Raw genomic sequence first — 20,566 nt, forward strand, 5'->3', positions numbered from 1 at the left:
AATTAGATTATAATAAAGTATTAATTTGAATAATTTTAGTCATCCTGCGGTCCCCAAAGGGTTTCTATTGGGTCTCGGGCCCCCTGTTTGAGAATCACTGCTGTACATTTTGTTCATATTTTGAATAAAAAAATGTATATATATTTTCTGTTTTTTTATTTATTTTAATTTCAAAGTTTTAGTAATTTTGTTAGTTTTTTTAATGTCTATATAGATTTGACTACATTTAAAAAATGTTGTACCTTAATAAACAAAAATAAGAAATGCTGTCTTGGCAACTAGCTGAAGAACAATACGGTTTTTATTTTATTTCATTTCAGTTAATGAAAAAACTTTTTTATGATTCTATTTCACAAGGACGAAACTTGTAGCCAATTAAATCTAGCATTAAAATGATATATTTTACTGCTGTAAATATACATTCAATTTGCAAAAGTGTATGAAGGGTAAAAATAAGTAACATGTTTTCCTCTTGTAAATGAAATTGTGAAATATTCAAGTTCAATAGCACTTGAATAAAGTGCAAATTCCTCAAAGTACAGTAATAAGGTATTTTACTCCCCTACACACGTGCTCACACACACACACACACACGCTCTCACACACACTTTAGCTTGGTTCTTTAAAAAAATCCAAACAATGAGAAACAAAGGCGTGTTCTTTACTCTCCACAAAGTTTACCATAAAAACACCAAATGCAATCCACAGTAATACTTTCCCAAGGTAGACAAATAAAAAAGAAACCCCTGTTGTAAAACAAGGACTAAACCAAACAGGCATATTCTGCCTGGATCTTGACACAATCCTTAAACCAATGAAGAAGAAATGTGAAGTAGAACTTTGTAATGAAGCATTAACGGATTGATTTTAGACGGTATCTGCAATGAGAGCTCTAAAAATGATGCATGTATAGTTTGCATTATCTTCAATGACATTAAATGGTGGAGGGGAGAAAAAAAATTGGCACATTTGACCAAAATCAAACCATTCAGCAAATATTATAAAATGCATTGAACATGTTAATGCAAATTAGAGACAGCAGAAATAATGAACACTGATAACTAGTGGATTAAAGTGGGCTTGCTGTTATCTGTGTTTTTCCCCCCTGACAAAACACATGGCAACAAGAGGGCAGATGATTTGAATGGCACACTTGGGAATAACAGGTCATATGGTATGCTGACCAATCAGATGGATTCTATGAGTGGCTGAACATGGCATGGGAAGTGTGTGAGAATATATTAAACAAGATATTTCAAGGCACTGTGTAACATAACAACTGGCAAACAAGACATCATATGTTCAGTTTTTCAACTGGTTTCAACTAAATTCTATTTCAATTTTGTCCGGTAACAAAAAGGACTTGCATTGACCGCAAAATACGACAACATTCCCAAATATTTATGCAGCATTTTTGTCCACAAATACAATGTGAAGATCAGTCCCTTTTTAAACACGTGGGTTTTTTTTTTTTTTCGTGTCTTTGACATCTTGGAAAACAGCATTAGGAGGAACGAAAAATTTGAAAAAAATATATCTAATTCAGATCCAACATCTGTAATGAAATAAATTTTACCTCCCAGGAAACAGATGTACAATACTATGGTCATAATTAAACTGAAATGCATTCTTAATCACTCCATTGCAACGAACACGACATGTTTTCCATCACTAATACTTGTGCCTCATACATTTTTCCCTTTTCTTTTTACATTCAATGAACTTAAATATGTACGCTTACACCAGGAAAGTTAAAGTAGTCATGCCACCATTTCTGGCACATAAAACGGTTCAGATTCAACACAAAGATGAGGTGGTACTAATAAAATCATGAAAGGTCTTCATTAAGACCTCACAAAACGGATATAGGATGACAAAAGAACCACAACAGGCTGAAGTGCCGTTACCAAGAAAACAACTTAGGTGTAAGAGCTTCAAAAATAACCAGGAGGGCAGTTCTTGTTAATGTGACATCCATTTTTTCCCCTCTAATCCTCCACATACATTAGCTATAACTAAGAAGTCATACTAACAGAGGAGGGGTAAATCAAACAAAAATACTACCCCATCCCATTGGTTTGCATACTGAACTTTTAGACAAATCAAAGAGCAAAGTGGACGATGTGTGTGAACATTCACTTCTTGAGCGGCTGGTAGACGGAGGCATTGGGGTCCAAGCTGGAAGGACTGGTGTCCATGAACTTGGAGGAGTAATGTGGGGTCACAGGGGTCATGTTGTTGGTCTCTGCAGAGTAGGTGATGCTGGGCATGACCGCCATGACCTCTGCGATCTTCTGCTTTAACTCTTTTATCTCCTGATCCTTCTGCAAAATCTGACCTGCGAGCAGGGCAAAAAGACAATAGGATAGTGAGAGCGGAAGCAGAAATATAGTAGATTTAGAGCTCTATTATGACAGGAAAAGGGCAGACCTTGAGCAATCTCTAGCTGTCGCTTGGCATCTCCGAGTGCTGAGAAGAGATCCAGTTTAATTCTGGTCTCAGCACTCAGACTGTTCTCCAAGTGCTGGGTCTTGTCCTGCATGGCCGACAGTGCTGACATCAGAACCTCCGTGTCCTTTTCGTTCTCCTTATATTTACGCAGCTCCTGCACAGAGAAACAAAGAGGCGAGGAAGCATATGAAGGTACTTTTTAGTTATAGAAAAGATTTGAAACTGTTAATATGAAACAACATTCACAACTTATTTAACATCCATAATTTGATGTAATTGCTGTGTGAAACATTGTAAGGAAAAACTGTAGGGTGAGATTTTTTTCCACCTGAATGGTATGACGCTGCTTACAGATTAGAATAAGAGTTTGCAGCCAATTGTGTAGAAGAGGATTAACATTTTGTCCCAGGAATTAGGTCAAATCTGACCAAAAGTTTTGTCCAAGGAATCAGGTCAAATCAGATCAAGCGTTTTGTCCCAGGAATCAGGTCAAATCAGACCAAATGTTTTATCCCAGGAATCAGGCCAAATCATAACGTTTTGTCCCAGGAATCAGGCCAAAATCAAAACATTTTGTCCCAGGAATCAGGTCAAATCAGATCAAACATTTTGTCCCAGGAATTAGGCCAAATCGGACCAAACGTTTTGTCCCAGGAATCAGGCCAAATCATACCAAATGTTTTGTCTAAGGAATCAGGTCAAATCAGACCCAAAATTTTGTCCCAGGAATCAGGCAAAATCATTACTTTTTGTCCCAGGAATAAAAGCATTTTGTCCCAGGTCTCAGACCAAATCATACCAGATGTTTTCTCTAAGGAATCAGACCAAATCATACCAAATGTTTTGTCTAAGGAATCAGGCCAAATCAGACCAAATGTTTTGTCTAAGGAATCAGGCCAAATCAGACTAAACAGTTTGTCCCAGGAATCAGGCCAAATCAGACCAAACGTTTTGTCCCAGGAATCAGGCTAAATCATAACGTTTTGTCCCAGGAATAAAAACATTTTGTCCCAGGAATCAGGTCAAATCAGATCAAACGTTTTGGCCTAGTAATTAGGCCAAATCAGACCAAATGTTTTGTCCCAGGTATCAGACCAAATGTTTTGTCTTAGGAATCAGGCCAAATCAAACCAAATGTTTTGTCTAAGGAATCAGGCCAAATCAGACCAAACAGTTTGTCCCAGGAATCAGGCAAAATCAGACCAAACGTTTTGTCCCGGGAATCAGGCCAAATCATAACGTTTTGTCCCAGGAATAAAAACATTTTGTCCCAGGAATCAGATCAAACGTTTTGGCCTAGTAATTAGGCCAAATCAGACCAAATGTTTTGTCCCAGGTATCAGACCAAATGTTTTGTCTTAGGAATCAGGCCAAATCAGACCAAACGTTTTGTCCCAGGAATCAGGCCAAATCAAACCAAACGTTTTGTCCCAGGAATTAGGCCAAAACTCATACCAAATGTTTTGTCTAAGGAATCAGGCCAAATCAGGACAAAAATGTTGTCCCAGGAATCAGGCCAAATTAAACCAAACGTTTTGTCCCAGGAAGTAGGCCAAAAGGTCCAAGGTCTAAACGTATAGAACTTTCTTGGACAATCACACGTTAACTTAAAAAATATATATAATATTGCTCTTGGGAAAGCACCATGTCAGCAGGGGCTCTGGCTTACTTGCGCTTTGAGCTCTAGCTCTCTGATTAGTTCCTCTTTTAGCTTCATGTCATGCATGAGCTTCTTGCAGTCTGACTCCAGCTCACGTATGCGACTCCTCAGCGATTCTGTGCATTCCCCTCTGTGAATGGAAGCGAAAGTGAAGCTCACCAGTACAAAAGACATAACAAAAGACACATAAATGCACACTAAGCTCCATATAATAATTTAAAGGGTATTTTCCACAGAAAATAGTAAAAGTATATGGGGATGGAACAATATTTTTGGGCAAGTTATTCATGTCTCACCTGGAGGCAGCTGCCAGAGCAACAGCACGTGCGGCTGTAGCCTCTTCCATCTTCTTTCTTTTCTTCTCTTCTGCAAGCTGCTTTTCCACTGCGGCTCGCGCTTCCTGTTCTGCCTTGAGCCGCTTCTCCAGCTGCACAATCATTTGCTTGTCCTTTTGCTTGGCCTGCACAGCGTTATGAAGCCTAAGACAGAGAAGCACATAATCAACACTGGCACAAACAACTGCAGGTAGAGAGATGGAAATGTGCATCTAAGGATACAAATGCAGGTGTTTCCACAAAAAAATAATAAAAAAAGGAGCTACACAAATAAGATGTATTATTAAAAAAAAAAATTATGGGATGGGATTTACTGGTCAAAAAATAACAACAACAACAAAAAAAAAACTCTAACTGGTCAGTTATGACCAATTAATTAATTCTATATTAATTAATTAATATTTTGAATGCGATTTTATTTTTATATTTTCAGTTTTCATTTTAATTTAAGTTCTAGGAATTGTATTGTGCTTTTGTGACTTTTTTTAAAGCTGTTTTAGTCATTTTAGAACTTCAACTTACTTTATTCCATCAGTTGAAAATAAAAATAAAACAAGTGAAAATAGAATTTTCATGAATTATTTAAAGTTTTTATCTAATATTTATAAATTTCAGCTTTGTTTTGAATAACAGAAACTATCTTTTATTATTTTATACACTGACAGTCAATTGTCTAATGATCTTTATGCAGGTGTAAATTATTGTCCCTACCTGCAACCTGTTACATTTGTCAGCGCTGATAAGGACTGACCCCTCACAATGATTTGTGATTTCAATGATACATTTTTAATCTTACACATTTACAGTCGGCATGAAACAGAAGTTGCGATAATCTTTTCTTCCATATTGTACTGTATATCTGAGCGAAACTTGATTTGGTCTATCAGGAATTGATTGGATCGTTGTGGTTTGCTGTGATTGACCATTTTGATTTAATGGTGACTTTAATTGGCACTGTTCATCCTCAGTGAAAAACAGACCATAGACTAGTAGTCCAGGTAATCAAAGTTTGGCCCTGTCCCAAATGGTACACTTCATATGCACTTACGGTCTAGTCCCATTTGTTATTTTAGGTTTCAGAAGTGTGCTTGCGAGCTTTGCGGTCGATATGCACTCTCGATGGGCACTTTTGCTGAGCCTGCACTGACTTCCACCTGACAGTCAAAGCAGCGTTACGCAGCAAACTTGCGGACTCGTAGGAAGACCGCGAGTGTTTAGGGTACCATTTGAGACAGGGTCTTAGAGTCCCCCGGTTTAAAATTTGTATTGGCATATATTAGTAACTAATTGTTGCTGATTTCTCACTTGTTTTGCAGTAACTCGTTTTCCTGGCGGAGCTGCCCCAGCTCAGAGCGCATGCTTCTCTCGGCACTGCTCAGAGAGCTGATCTGACTGCGCAGGTCTTGCTCCACCTGTCTGCTCGCCTGCAGGTCAGCCTTCAACTTCTTTATGTCCTGCTCAAGCCTGAAAAACAGAGAAAAAGTGAATAAACAGAACAAACACACTCCAATGGCTCAACCGGACCACAGTAGTTGCTGCATGAGGAGTCTTACCGCACTAATGCATCTGGCTTACTCAGCTGGTTGTTAGGTATACAGTTCTCCATCAGATCTCTGTGAGCCGCAAGGTTCTTCCCTGCACACTTCTGTTTCTTTTCACTCCTGCTGGATGAGGAGGATGGTACGCTGCCATTGGTGGAGTTGTGACTACGGGGGGAGGAGTTTTTGTAATGTTTAGAGGGGGCAGAGCCTCCTCCTCCACCGCCTACCTCCTCTTTTAGGAATAGGTTCTCTGCGCTGCCGCCGAGCTCATTGTTGAGTCTCTTAGTGTTTAGGTGGTTCTCCATATACTCAATGTCCTGTAGTTTAGCATCCACAGTCTGTAAGATGTTGTTGTTTATTCCTATGCTGTGCTGCTGCTGCTGTTTTTTGTCTTTCCCCTTCTCCTTGTACTCCAGTTCAGGTAGAGAGATGGGCAGTTTCTTGGTATTAGCAGTGCCGTTCTGAGCCACTAACACAGAGTCTGCTTCAGACATGCCTTTTGAAGTGGCTGCCAAATGAATTAAAGAGAGATTTTAAGGTTACAAGGCAATGATGTCTGACTGCTATGATTTCAAATGAAAAATACAAATTGGAAAGCATCATGCAAATGAATAGTTTTGTAGTACTAACATATGACATTTTATTTTTGCACTATGTATAATGAGCGCAATATGAAAATCTGCAAGCATGGAACATTAGGCAAAATGTGTGGTATACATCCAAAGCACACAGCGTGGAGTACACTAAACTTGACCCTTTCATTCCCAGGGTGATATCAACAAGGACTTTGAACATATTTTTGATAGTTACCAAACATTGTGTAATAAAAATGCTAAATAACCATTTTTACAATAACTGGTTTCAACTTGGTAAAAAAAGAAAGAAAAAGAAATCATGCAACAAAGTTCACGTGACAATGTAGTAAAACAAATGTAAAACATTTAAAGTTTATTGTACGGTTTCATATAATGGTTAAAAATTATTAAATAGTATATATTAAATACAAAAACACACTATTGTTCAAAAGTTTTGGGTCATTAAGATATGTTTTTAAAAGAAGTCTCCTATGCTCCCCAAGACTGAATTTATTTGATAAAAAATGTGTAATATTGTGTAAAATTATTAAAATTCAAAATAACTGTTTTCTATTTGAATATATTAAAATAAAATGTAATTACATAAAATGTTATTTATTCCTGTGATGGCAAAGCTGTATTTTCAGTATCATTACACCAGTCTTCGGTCGCATGATCTTTCAGAAATCATTCTAATATGCTGATTTTCTGCTCAAGAAACATTTCTTATTATAATCAATGTTGAAACCAGTTGCTGCTATAGAGCTGGTAAGTCCCGCCCCCTTCGCTAACCCCGCTGGACCTCTAGGTTGAAAAATCGTCAATGCAAGTGAATGGGAGAAAATTATTATTTTCTGGTCCCGTTTGAATTGTGCCATGAATGTGAACACATGTTGTCCGTGAATTTTTTATATAATCTTTCGTGTGAAGAATGCTACAATTTAGCGGGTAGAAGTTTGATACGGTTAGACTTTGTGTGAGAGCACTTTGTGGACTACAACTCTTCGCTGCTTTCGACGCGTTTGAAACGTCACCACCATTCGCACACGGACACTAGCTCACGGATCCCGCTAAACATGACTGTGTCTTTGGTGCACTTCACCGTCTTCTTTCAGGGAGAGGACAAAATCGTTGAGGTTGGCGAAAACCACGGGTAAGTCAACTTTATGGGGTGACGTCACATAGGCGACATGTAGTCTTTCTCGTTATGTCTTTTCCACAACTGCTAGCCGAAGAATCATACCATATACTGTCAAACTCGTAACATGAAAGATTTTATAAAAAATTCACAGACAACATATGTTCACATTCATGGCACAATTCAAACGGGACCAGAAAATAATTATTTTCTCCCATTCACTTGCATTGACGATTTTTCAACCTAGAGGTCCAGCGGGGTTAGCGAAGGGGCCAGGACTTACCAGCTCTATTTTTGTGGAACCCGTGATTTTTTTTTTTTTTCAGGATTCTTTGATAAAGTTTAAAAGAGCATTTTTTTTTTATATATAAATCTTTTGTTACATTATAAATCAATTAATCAATAATTCAGACATCCTTGCTGAATAAAAGTATACATTCCATTTAAAGGAGTCACAAACTGCATTTTAAATTTTATAGAATTCTCTAAGGTCCAATTCACAATCATTTTCTTCCATAAAAAAAAAAAAAATACAATAAAAAAAATCTAATTTAGAATAAGTTATTTTCTATCCTGTGTTTGACCCTCTCTTTCCAACACTCTGTTTTGATAGGCTGCCCGCATTCAAGACTTGGAAGTAAAAGCCCACTGCTATGATTAGGTAACAGTTTTTCATATTAAAATAATTTTCAATGTACCTGCCATTACACACATGGAACCGTTTTGAAAACTTCCGATGTTGAAAAATATCTTGTTACGTAGTTAATGTGCAATATATATGTGCATTACATATGCTCTATGAGTCTTGGTTGTGGCAAATAAAGTATAAGAGTTACCACAGTTATAGTTGACAGGATAATTTACAGTGCTATATAAATAAACGTGACGTGACTACTAGAGTGCCGAATTGCAGAGCTCGTGCAAACATATCCATGGTGTTATGATCAGATGCTTTTCTTATGCTTTATTAAAAATTCTTGCTGTTTTCTCAATTTTGTTACACGTTTATTTTGTTATTGAGAGGAAAGCATGCAGCACATATTTAAATATTCATCTAAACGCTGTTTTCAGCAGTGTGGGCGGCATACTGTTCGATACAGTATATCGCTGGTCAAGTATTTCAAACTTCATTTTCCCCCTAAATGAAGAACGAAAAAGAACTTCGCCGTGAGTATATCGGGGCCTTAATGTGTCAAAAGACCAAGGAACACTTGTTTCTGAATTCATGACACCTTTAAAAAAATAAAAATAAATGTCTAACTAACCTCAAACTTTTGAATGTGAATGGTCATCAATCATATAGTAATGAGATCATGGTTGTGAAGTCAATGCCTTGATGATTTTTGACTGACCCATTTTTTGTCTTTGTGTCAGTTAATATTGTATTATCATAATAGCCAACTGGTAATCTTACCCTCCTCTGTCTCTCGTTCCTGTCTCTGAAGCATCTGTTGTTCTGGGGGCAGGGCCTGCTGTAGGAGCTGCATGTAGAACTCATTTTCCTTCTGCACCTCCTTTTGCTTCCGCAGACGCATCTTATAGCTCACGTAACTCTTGAAGCCGAAGCCCAGCGTCACCACCGGATAGCCAATGCTGTAACAAAAGGGTTAGAACAACATGTTACAGAATACAGAACAAAAAGGATTGGTACAACTAGTGATGACTCAACATCAGACACCTTCAAACAGTGGCAACACTCCCATGTGCTGCTATGGAGACGCCATCAGTGTGTTTACAAATACAAAACTGACTGCTTCGCTATTAGTAGTACAGTTACATCAGCTGTTTACTACATGTTGAATAGTAAAAAAAAATTGACATTTTATGTGGTGTGAGATTTCATAAACCTTTAAAGAGGACCTATTATGCTCCTTTTCAAAGTCATTTTTCACATATTTTACAATTGCAGCACCTCTCTTCCCAGTCTGTCTGTAACAGTTTAGTTCTGATCTCAATGAAGCCCCTCCTTCCGAAAAGCGCAGTGTGCTGTGATTGGTCAACCACTTTGATCGCGTTTGATAATGTCACGCCATATCATAACAGTGAGTTTCAACACACTCCTAACGCAACTCAACCAGGCTTCGCCCCTTTTTTTGCATATGCCTTGAGCGGGAATTATTTAAATGAGGAATATTGTGATGTGTACATTCCTGGAAGAACACTCAAGACTACAATCGAGGAATTTCAGGAAACTCCAAAAAAGTGCTACCCTGGTAATCCAGAGTTCTCGCGAGAGCACAAGTTGAATTTGCTCAGCGAGTTACTCTGGTGTCGAGTAATGATGCTCATTAAATATCCCCCTCGATCTGAGCTGCACCAATCACATCGGGTTATCTGATAAAGGCGGGCCAGAGGCGAGCTAAACAAATGACGACAGCACTGTGATGTCAAAGTCATTAGTAAACATTGCAAGATGGCCATGGATGAATACCAGTTGTTTGCAATGGCTTTGGCCGCTACAATGAACGAATTAGACTTGGCTTTTTATCTAAAACAGGAACAGAAGACGCCGCTCGAATCGTTCCTTTGCAAGAAGGACGTTTTTGCTGTTTTGCCGACCGGATACGGTAAGAGTATAATCTACCAGTTAGCTCCCCTGGTAGCTAAGTATATAGGGCTTGTTGTTGTGATTGGTCATAGTGTTATCCAATTGCGTGCAGTGAGATTTTCAAATGCATGCTTGGTGCCGCCCCTCGAGCTGGGCGATTTTCATTAGTCGACGCCAGACCATTAATCTTTTAGATTTAGGTCTGGATTTTCAGGCTAAAAAAAGTGCTTACTTTGAATGACTTTGTGCTTTTTAACTTTACAGACCTTTTTCATGCTCAAACAGCAACATTACACACTAAAGAAAGTTGAAAATGTACAAAAAGCATAATAGGACACTTTTGAAATTATACAAACCTTCATGACTTAATTAAAAACATATGTTGTGAAGAAAGTTCATGCTGTTTTGTGTTTGTTTTATTGGAAAGAGCAGCATGAACATACTTCATAATTTCTCCTCTTATGTTCCACAACTGAAAGTAAGTCATATTGGTTGGGAACTACATGAGGGCAAGAATGCATCAAACAAATCTTACCAGTGAGCTGCAAATGGACGGCAAAGGTCTACATGAAAATGTTTCAAATCCTTGAATCGGATGGCTGCTTCGATGTAGACGAAAAGAATCCAGAGAGAGACAGTGGGCAGACAAACACCTCGCTCTGTAAAGGAAGAAAATAGAAAGACTATGTATATAACAGTTGACAATTGATCTCTAGCTTGCCGTTAATAGTTATGACATTCTTACGGCATATATAGGAATGCATAATTCAAAATATGACTTCTAGCCCATTAGTGACCTTTAGGGTCATCAGTGAGGTTAACTAAAAGGCAACTGATTGTGTGGCAGATCAATAACGTCACAGGTTTCACAAAACAAGCTCAAGGCTGCAAACAAAACCCCAGCTTGCTGAAAGCACCCTCTCTTGTTGAAACACGCTGCAAGTCGTGTGTCAGCAGGAGCAATCACAGTCACAGCTCAAGGCATATTGAAACGGTTTTCAAGGAACAATCACTCAGTGTCAGCAATTCTTTCCTCCTCTTTCCTGAGGGATCACTGAATCGGCCCAAGAAAAGGACATATAATGACAGGAGCGCTCAAAAATCAATAAAAGATCTCTGCGGTTTAAACTCAGAGTTGAAATTCAAGAGCAAGGTAAATCTCTACATGGAAGCATATATTCAGCAAGGTGAATTAAATGAATTAAAAGTGATAATAAAGACATATATAAGGTTAAAAAAAATACTTCTATTTCTAATAAATGCTGTTCTTTGGAACTTTCTATTCATCAAAGTATCCTGAAAAAAAGGTATCATGGTTCAATATTAATACTACTACTACAACAACTAATAATAATAAATGTTTCTTGAGCAGCATATTAGAATGATTTCTGAAGGATCATGTGACACTGAAGACTGGAGTAATGATGCTGAAAATTCAGCTTTGCCATCACAGGAATACATTACATTTTAAAATATATTAAAATAGAAAACATTTAGATTGTTATTATTATGCTACTATTTTGCAATAGTACAGATATTTTACAATATTACAGTTTTACTGTATTTTAGATCAAATAAATGCAGCCTTGATGAGCATTGAGACTTTTTTCAACAAACAAAACAAATAGTACCAACCCCAAACTTTTTAGAGAAAAAAAGCCCACTTGCTCAGTTTTCTTTTATGCAATCATCAAACATATTCGAGATGAATGACAGTCCAGAGAGATCTAAATGGTATTGTTTGCATAAGAAAGGCCCTTTCAACATCTCCCTCTCTAGTAACTGCCAGGGAAGTGAATAGTTGTGTAATATTTAGCAGAATGATCCTGAATTATGCCACTGAATAATAAGTGACAAAGGCTTTTGGGCACTTACACGCTAGCAAAACCTCTGATGGAGTATATCAGACAGGAATGTGGAATTATTGGGTTTCTGGAAGCACAACTGGATCCACATGTTTGCAGTTTGCATTAGTCAATGGATGCCAATGGCAAAGCTTGCAACTTTCAGTTGCATGATGGAGCATCACTTTCGCAAACACTTGCCACGCACCATCACCATCCAATCAATAGATTCCCAGCATTCTCTAACATTCAATCAGCTCTAATGTGTCAGTGCCCTCACTCCTACAAAGATACTCATGGAAAGTCTGACGGGGCTTGAGCAATGTTGACTCACCTGTATGCCACACGTACTGCACCCAGACATACGTGCTGGCAGCGAAGAACAGCCATTGCTTGGGGATGAACAGGAGGCAGATGATGTCTGACGTGAATGCGACACACACAAAGAACACAGAGAACGCCTGTGGGATAAGAGAAGAAAAGGGTAGAGATAATTGATTTAACCAGTGTAGAACATGTCACTCAAAGACATCAAGACTGGTTTACAAAGGACCAAGAAGACAGTGAGCCATTAGGCTAGTTGCTCAGTTACACAACGCTGGGAATTCAAATACTCACCAATCCCTGATATCTAAAGGAATCATAAACACTCCTGATGAAGAGCCAGAAAGGCCACAGATACTCGAACCTGAACTCCAGCACGAAATCAGCCAGCAGAACCAGCGCCCAAACGACCAGGAACTTCAGGTACAGAAAGGTACTGCCAGATCAAAAGAAATTCATAAGAATAATTAAAAAAAAAAACATATCAAAGTCCATGTCTTAGGCAAACCCTTTCTATAAATGAATTTCAATTACTTATCCAGATTCCATGATTACTTTATAAGCATTTATAAATTCAATGCTAGGGAGGATTTATTTGTTTGATATCAATAGTAAAAAATTATTAAAATGAAGAATATATTAAATATTTCATTTTATTTAAATATTATACTTATTTGTGTGCAAAAAGAGACTTTATGCGAGTATCCATGCAGATCATAACCACAGAAATTTACATTCACTAAAGACATTTCCATGACTTTCTACACAATACATTTCCATGACCGTTTCCAGTCATTTGCAGGTTTTTTTCGAACTCTGGGAATCCATCCCGCATGTTAAAACTATTCAAATATACACAGCCAAAATGAGGTCTTGGCAGAGTATATCTTGGTAGTGTATGTTTATATAAACTCATTTCAGATGGACAGCAGATATAAAGTTTCAGACAACACAGTGTCATGTGGAAGTTGAACAAACCAAAACTTGCAGGATCAAGTTGCACACAGGGTTTAATCTACACATCTTCCTAGAAGGAAAACAGTCAACAATCAGTTTGTATTAGGATTCCTTCATAAGATTCACCTGACACCTATATATATATACAGTGTAGTTGTCAAAAACATTACAATAATGTGGCATAAACATTTAGCAGCTTAGTTGGTTTCTGGACCAGTTGGTATCTTGGACCAGCAACAATAATGTTGATCAAGCTGTTTTTTATTTTATTTTATTTTTTATATGGCACATTCTTAAAAAGAAAGATTCCAAAAGGGGGGGTTTCAAAGTGACGCCATAAAGGAAAGATTTCTGTTCTCCAAAGAACTTTTCAGTTCTTAAAAGTAAAAAAAAAATGTTTAACATGTGAAGACCATTTGACCAATATATATAAAAATCCTTTTGTGCAACAAAAAGGTTCCATGGGTGTTAAAGGTTCTTCATGTAACCATCAGTTCCAATAAATAACCTTTATTTTTAAGAGTAGCTGGCTGACCTGCCAATGACCAGCCAAAAATCACCAACTACCATGATCCGAAACAAACTGGATCTTCCAGCAAGACATATACGTTAGTGATGATGGCTATTAAAGACAACTGCACAACCTGAAGAACATCCATAACATGGCCAGGACTAAATGTAATGCTTATTATTTCAAATGATGCACGACTGAAGCCCATGGATGATACACAAAAGCCAGCATCCACACATATTATGCTTTACTGAGAGGAGTCAGAGGTATCCTGGTCTTGAACTGTTGAACTGTGATCTGTATCTGACTGTGACAGCTCACATACAGCCAAGCTCAGTTCAGAGACGCCATTACGGTGCGGTCGAGTGGTGGCCGTGCGGTTCCCTGTCCGTACCTGCTGTGAATACCCTCGGTGATTCGGTTCCGTTTCAACGGGCGACGGAGTTTGCTGCAGTCCGCATTGCGCCGCTTCATTCTCCACCCTTTAGATTCCTGTAACTTCAAACACTCGAGGGAAACTACGGGAGCGTCCTAATACTGATGCGCATCGCTACGCCAATGCGAGGATGTCAGTGTTTTCCTTCTTTCAGACACAAAGAAATAAATAAAAACACTCGGCGTGAGGCCCTCCCATTTTTATTCTGGAAGCCTCGTGACGTAACGACGTCGTGCGCTACTTTCGCATGTCAAGATGGCGGCGTCCTGAGCAGTCAACTCTTCTGCTTGATTTTCATTATTATATTGTAGAGGTAAGTGTTAATATTGACATGAACTGTGGATGTGAAGGTTTGCATGATAATACTCCAGTAAAATTGGTGGCATATTATGTAAAGCTTGTGTATATAAGTTGAGCACATTCGATCACTCCAACACATGCCTTCAGCCATGCTTGAAACAAGAATTTGTTGGGACATGTCGCGAGAATAAATTATTATTTGAATAAAAGTTTTGGAATTAGAAGTGATGGCGAAGTTTTGTCTATGTTTATTAAGATTGGTTGATTGTTTAGCGTGTAAGTCACTCACAGAGTTGTGTTGGTTTCACTAATCTGATCATGTCAACATTGTATTTGCGTTGAATAATGTTGTACAGGTATTACAACAAAACAGACCTTTTACTTTGACATGTTATTTTAACTGCTGTGTTGTTGTGATGTTAAATAATTTGAGTGGTTATTTTGTATTGATTTATGTATTCAGCATTATTTTCTTTTAACACACAGACTTTTTGTAAATTGCTAATACACACTGTAACAATTAGCCTATTAATGTTTTTGAAAGAAGTCTCTTATGCTCATCAAGCCTGCATTTATTTGATCAAAAATACAGCAAAAAACAGTAACATTGTGAAATATAATTACAATTTAAAATAATGCTTTTCTATCTTAATATACTTTGAAATATAATTAATTTATATGATGCAAAGCTGAATTTTCATCATCCATTACTCCAGTCTTCAGTCACATGACCCAAATCATTATAATATGCTGATTTATTATCAATGTTGAAAGAGTTTTGTAGCCTATATTTTTTATAACCTGTGATACTTTTTTCAGGATTCTTTGATGAATAAAAAGTTTAAAAGGACAGCATTTATTTAAAATAGAAATCTTTTGTAACAATACACTACCGTTCAAAAGTTTGGGGTCTAATATTTTTTTGTCTTTCTTTTTTTTTTGAAAGAAATTAACACTTTTATTCAGCAAGGATGTGTTAAATTGATCAAAAGTGATTCGAAAATAATTATACTTTGAATAAATGCTGCTCTTTTTAAATGTTTTATTCATCAATGAATCATGAGGAAGGTATCACAGGTTCCAAAAAAATATTAGAATGATTTCTGAAATATCATGTAACATTGAAGACTGGTGTAATGGCTGTTGAAAATTCAGCTTTGCTTTACAGAAATTATATTTTAAAGTTTATTAAAATAGAAAACCATTATTTTAAATTGTAATAAAATTTCACAATGTTACAGTTTTTTTCTGTATTTTTGATCAAATAAATGTGGGCTTGATGAGCATAAGACTTAATTCAAAAACATTTAAAATAGTAATGTTTCCATACTTTTGACCAGTACTGTGTAGTATTTCTGTGCACCTTTCCTATATATTTCCTGTGCACAAGACCTTGTGTCTGTGAGCAAGTAACGACCCTAGACTAAAATTGAAATGTTGAGATCACATAACTTCATGATGTGAAAACATATCAAAACATAACCAAAAACGAAAATCACATTTCATTAGCATGCTTACACCACCTGTTGCTTTTCTCATTTCAGCTTTCAGAAAGTACATAAAGATGCCAGCGGTACTGAACCTCAGCAATGAGGTAGTCAAGATGAGGCCGGAGGTTAAAAGGGTGAAGGTGCTCCTCATCCGGAAACTCGCCCGTCAGATCTCAGCCCTGGAGAAGAAGAAAGGAAATGAGGCAGACGTGGAGAAGTTCCGCAGGCGTGCGGCGAGGCTTCGGGAGGAGATCCATGAGCTGAAAGTTGTTGTGCCTGACAGCGTCACCAAGGCCGCCTTACAGAAGGACATCAGCTTTGAAAAAGTGTGCCGGAATAAAGAGGCCAGCCTATCCGAGCGGGCCACCGCCCGCATCGCCACACATCCACAGTTCAGCAAGAGAATCCAGAGCATAAAAGCAGCCATCAAAGCTTTCAAAGATGAGAGAATAAATGCAAGAAAATCAGAAAAACAAGGAAAAGACCCTGCAGAAAGTGTCACGTCGCAATATCAGCCACAAGCGGATGATGATGATGATGATGGTTCAGAGAAATCAAACGATGATAATGAGAAACTGACAGAGGAGGAGGGTGACAAAAACACAGATGAACAGCAAGAGGGGATTGATGGTTCCTCACAGGAGAGCCAGAAGACGAGTCTGGAGACATTAAAAGAACAGACCAATCTGTGCCAGAAAGAAGAAACATTAACAGTTGAGGTTAGTGTTTATGAAATTATTTTAGATTAGGTTGAGTGCAGGTAAAATAATTGGTCAAGCTATAAAAAAAAAAAAACCTACAGGTTACTTAAAGGAAAAGTTCACTTAAATATTAAAATTCTGTCATCATCCTCAAGTTGTTCCAAACCTGTATGAATTTCTTTCTTCTGCTGAACACAAAGGAAGATATTATGGAGAATGTCGGTCACCAAACAGTTGGTGGACCCCATTGACTTCCATAATACTTTGGAAGTCAGTGGGGTCTATTAACTGTTGGGTTACAGACATTCTTCAAAATATCTTCCTTTGTGTTTCCATGTCCACATTCTCAAAGTCAGAAAATAATTGAAATTGTAAAGTAAACCTGAAAATGTATTTTTGCTTATTTATAATAAAACAGGAAATTTAAGATTTTTGGAAAAACCTGGGATTTGATATTAAACCAAGTATTGAAAAATTATTCACTTTTCTAGTGAGTGGGGTCAGTAAGATTTAAAAAAAAAAGAAGGAAATTAATACTTTTATTCAGCAAGGATGCATTAAATTAAAAGATTTTCTTCATCAACTAAGTCCTGAAAAAATTTATCATGGTTTCCACAAACATATTAAGCAGCACAACTGATTTCAACATTTGATTATAATAAGGAATGTTTCTTGAACAGCAAATCAGCATATTAGAATGATTTCTAAAGGATCGTGTGAAACTGAAGACTGGAATAATGATGCTAAAAACTAAAATACATTCTAATGGAAAACCGTCATTTGAAAATGTTAATGCAGCCTTGGTGAGCATAAGATACTTTATTTCTTGCTTCTTCAAATTCTTGTTGTATATATGCACTGTGTATCTTTACAATAAGAATTTTTGCAGCTGCTGTCTTTATAAAATAAGTAATTTCAGAACAGATTCTCCCTACTGTACTGAATTGTAAAGAACCGTGACCCCAAAACTGATGTACATACTTCAGAAATACAATTTTGTGTTCCACTGAAAAACAATAGCTTATAAGTCTGGAACGAAAATGATTAAATAATGACAGAATATTCCTTTTTATATAAACCATTCCTTTGAACGTCATGCTTTTATTCAATATTTAGACTCTTGCAGTAAACATCATTACTCTAAAGAACTCTTTACATGAAGATTATTCTGAAAATAAAATGCCTCTTACAGGACTCATCTGAAACAGTGGCCGTCCCAATGGAGGTGATCAGGATGAGGAAGGAAGTGAAGAGGACGAGGGTGCTGATCATCAGTAAAATGGCAGAGCAAGTGGCTGCTCTGAAGAAGAAAAAGGGTCCGGAAACTGAGGAGAAGGAAAGCCAAGAGAGAGCAGCTGGAATCCTGAAAGAAATCCAGGCTTTAAGGAGTCTTAAACCAGATCAGGTGACCATGATGGCACTTCAGGAGAACGCTGAGCTTGAGAAGATTTTACAGGACCATCAGGCAAGCCCACTGGACAGAGCCATCGCACGTATCATCACACATTCCCGCTTCGTCAACAAGCTCCAGAAGGTCAAAGAAGCCATCGAAGAAGAAAGAGCTAAGGCTGCGAAAGCTGAGCAGAGAAACACTGACAGACGGGACTTGCTGCAGTCCAAAAATGAAGATAAAGAACCAGAGGATGACGACAACGATGACGTCAAGGAGGATGGTGACGTAGTAGAGGAAAAATCTAAGAGTTTTTCCACTGAGATCAATAAGTCTGGTGTTGTAGAGCCAACCGAGAGTAAAGACCCTGATGCTTTTGAATTACCACCATCCAAGATCATCACAACATCTTCAGAAAACCCCATAGGGGTCGAAGTTAACTCACAGAATCCAGAGGCCATGGCTCCAAATGTCCAAAGTTCTCCTGAAAAGACTTCAACTGTAAGCAGCACAAAGTCTACGCCATCGAAGAATGTTAGTAAAGCAGTAGAGGAAAAATTAAAGAGTTTTTCCACTGAGATCAATAAGTCTGGTGTTGTAGAGCCAACCGAGAATAAAGACCCTGATGGTTTTGAATTACCACCATCCAAGATCATCACAACACCTTCAGAAAACTCCAGTGGGGTTGAAGTCACATCACAGAATGCAGAGGCCACAGCTCCAAACGTCCAAAGTTCTCCTGAAAAGACTTCAACCGTAAGCAGTACAAAGTCTACACCGCCGAAGAACGTTGATAAAGCAGACAAAGAAATGGAGATCACCTTAATGTCACAAAAGAAACAAGACCTACCTGAGACCAAGAGGCTTGAGGCAGATGAAGAGAGCGATTTATCAGATGATGAGGAGGAGGAAGAGAAGGAATATTTCGATGACAGCACAGAAGAACGTTTCCGTAAGCAATCATCTCAGTCTGAAGACAGTGAAGATGACGACTTCTTCCTGGGCAAAGTGAGCAAATTCAAGAAACGGAAAAGTAACCAAGGTAAAGTCGAGGAGAAAAAGAGTGAGCTTCAAAAACCTGACAAGGAGGCCACCAGCAAACCTCACGAGACAAACCTCGACAAATTAAAGTCTGTGTTTTGCTCATCTTTATCCAAATCCACCGTCTCCTCTCAGAAAGCAAAGTATGGGTCTCCGTCTCACAATGACGGGTCAATACCTCCTCGATTCCAGAACCAGAGGAAAGGTCTTGAGAGTAGGATGAAAACATCTCAATATAAAGGCCAAGACCATGGCACTGACAGGAGGATGGTTCCTTTCAAACCTAACAGACAGACTTTTAAAGATTTCGGACAAAGGCAAGCGGGACCGTCAGGGGCAGGGAGGGGAAGGTCACAGTTCGAGCAGTATCAGAACCAGAATCCCAGAGGTCCACCTGGAAACATGTCAAATCCACCCCAGCAGTCCCTTCATCCCTCATGGGAGGCTAGCAGGAAAAGAAAAGAACAGCAGGCACAAATCACAGCATTCCAAGGGAAAAAGATCCGATTTGATGACGATGATTAAGAAATGTCTGCTAAAGTTCATTAAATGCTTTCATGTTTTGATTATAATTCTTCCTGTTAATTAATATATTTAGTGAGAATTTGTATTAAAACACAGATAAAACACAATTGTTCTTTGTTTCTTTACAATGAAGCGCTGTTAAAAGCCAGTGTGAATTTCCTGTGACGTATCCCATTTATTTCATAGATAAACCTGTGTAAAAGTTTTTTTTTTTTTACCACAAAATTGTTAACCTTATAATATGGCCAATTTGATAACTTTTGCCTGTTGTATTTCAGAAGTTGCAATACATCTTTCTGTAGGCTAGTTTTCTTAAACTACACACAGATTGTACTGTACACAGAACCCATATCATACAATTCTTGAAATAAAGTCCATCTCAGTGTTATTTAGTATCATTAATATACTTTTATAGTATTTATTATTCTTTTGAATTGGTATTTACACCGTTAATGTTACATTTACATTTTAAAGTTTTAGTAATTTTGTTGTGGTTTTGTCACTTTGATTTCTGTTCTTTTTTTTCAGTTTTAGTTATTTGAGTACTAGAAATTATGATTTATGATGTATTATAAACTGAAATAAAATAAGTTTACTTTATTTAAATCAGTTAATATATTTTATTTAAATTAACGTAAATATATATATAAAATAAGTATATATATATATATATATATATATATATATATATATATCGTTTTAGTTAAGGATAACAACGCTGGTCTTTTTTACGAGCTTTGGTGGATTTGTCTACTTATTGTTTAATATTTATGTATATCGAGATCTGTCTGTTAGCATT

At 37.5% G+C, this 20,566-nt stretch overlaps 2 protein-coding genes across 2 annotated transcripts; one reads left to right on the plus strand and one right to left on the minus strand.

Annotated features, from left to right (window-relative positions):
* Positions 1 to 640: 640 nt before the first annotated feature.
* On the minus strand, positions 641 to 14,414 carry maco1a (macoilin 1a). The gene is made up of 11 exons (XM_084423289.1): positions 14,279 to 14,414; positions 12,711 to 12,852; positions 12,427 to 12,553; positions 10,784 to 10,907; positions 9,115 to 9,293; positions 6,000 to 6,495; positions 5,752 to 5,910; positions 4,408 to 4,590; positions 4,121 to 4,241; positions 2,431 to 2,605; positions 641 to 2,338 (listed from the first exon to the last, which is right to left on the minus strand). Exons 1-11 carry the CDS (start codon positions 14,356 to 14,358, stop codon positions 2,136 to 2,138), a joined length of 1,989 nt encoding a protein of 662 aa, XP_084279415.1. The 5' UTR covers positions 14,359 to 14,414; the 3' UTR covers positions 641 to 2,135.
* Positions 14,415 to 14,496: 82 nt separating this feature from the next.
* srfbp1 (serum response factor binding protein 1) lies at positions 14,497 to 20,366 on the plus strand. The gene is made up of 3 exons (XM_084423288.1): positions 14,497 to 14,633; positions 16,165 to 16,829; positions 18,004 to 20,366. Exons 2-3 carry the CDS (start codon positions 16,185 to 16,187, stop codon positions 19,765 to 19,767), a joined length of 2,409 nt encoding a protein of 802 aa, XP_084279414.1. The 5' UTR covers positions 14,497 to 14,633; positions 16,165 to 16,184; the 3' UTR covers positions 19,768 to 20,366.
* Positions 20,367 to 20,566: the final 200 nt, after the last annotated feature.

The sequence above is a fragment of the Rutilus rutilus genome (genome assembly GCF_951802725.1).
Source record: "Rutilus rutilus genome assembly, chromosome: 11".
Lineage (NCBI taxonomy): Eukaryota > Metazoa > Chordata > Actinopteri > Cypriniformes > Leuciscidae > Rutilus > Rutilus rutilus.

Excerpts from the sequence above, each read along its gene's own strand:
- srfbp1 (XM_084423288.1), top strand. The coding sequence starts at position 16,185 with ATGCCAGCGGTACTGAACCTCAGCAATGAGGTAGTCAAGATGAGGCCG. Across the intron at positions 16,830-18,003 it reads AAGAAACATTAACAGTTGAG|GACTCATCTGAAACAGTGGC; the intron begins GTTAGTGTTTAT and ends TGCCTCTTACAG.
- maco1a (XM_084423289.1), bottom strand. The coding sequence starts at position 14,358 with ATGAAGCGGCGCAATGCGGACTGCAGCAAACTCCGTCGCCCGTTGAAA. Across the intron at positions 4,591-5,751 it reads AACGAGTTACTGCAAAACAA|GCTTCATAACGCTGTGCAGG; the intron begins GTGAGAAATCAG and ends TCTCTGTCTTAG. Across the intron at positions 4,242-4,407 it reads GCTCTGGCAGCTGCCTCCAG|AGGGGAATGCACAGAATCGC; the intron begins GTGAGACATGAA and ends TTCCATTCACAG.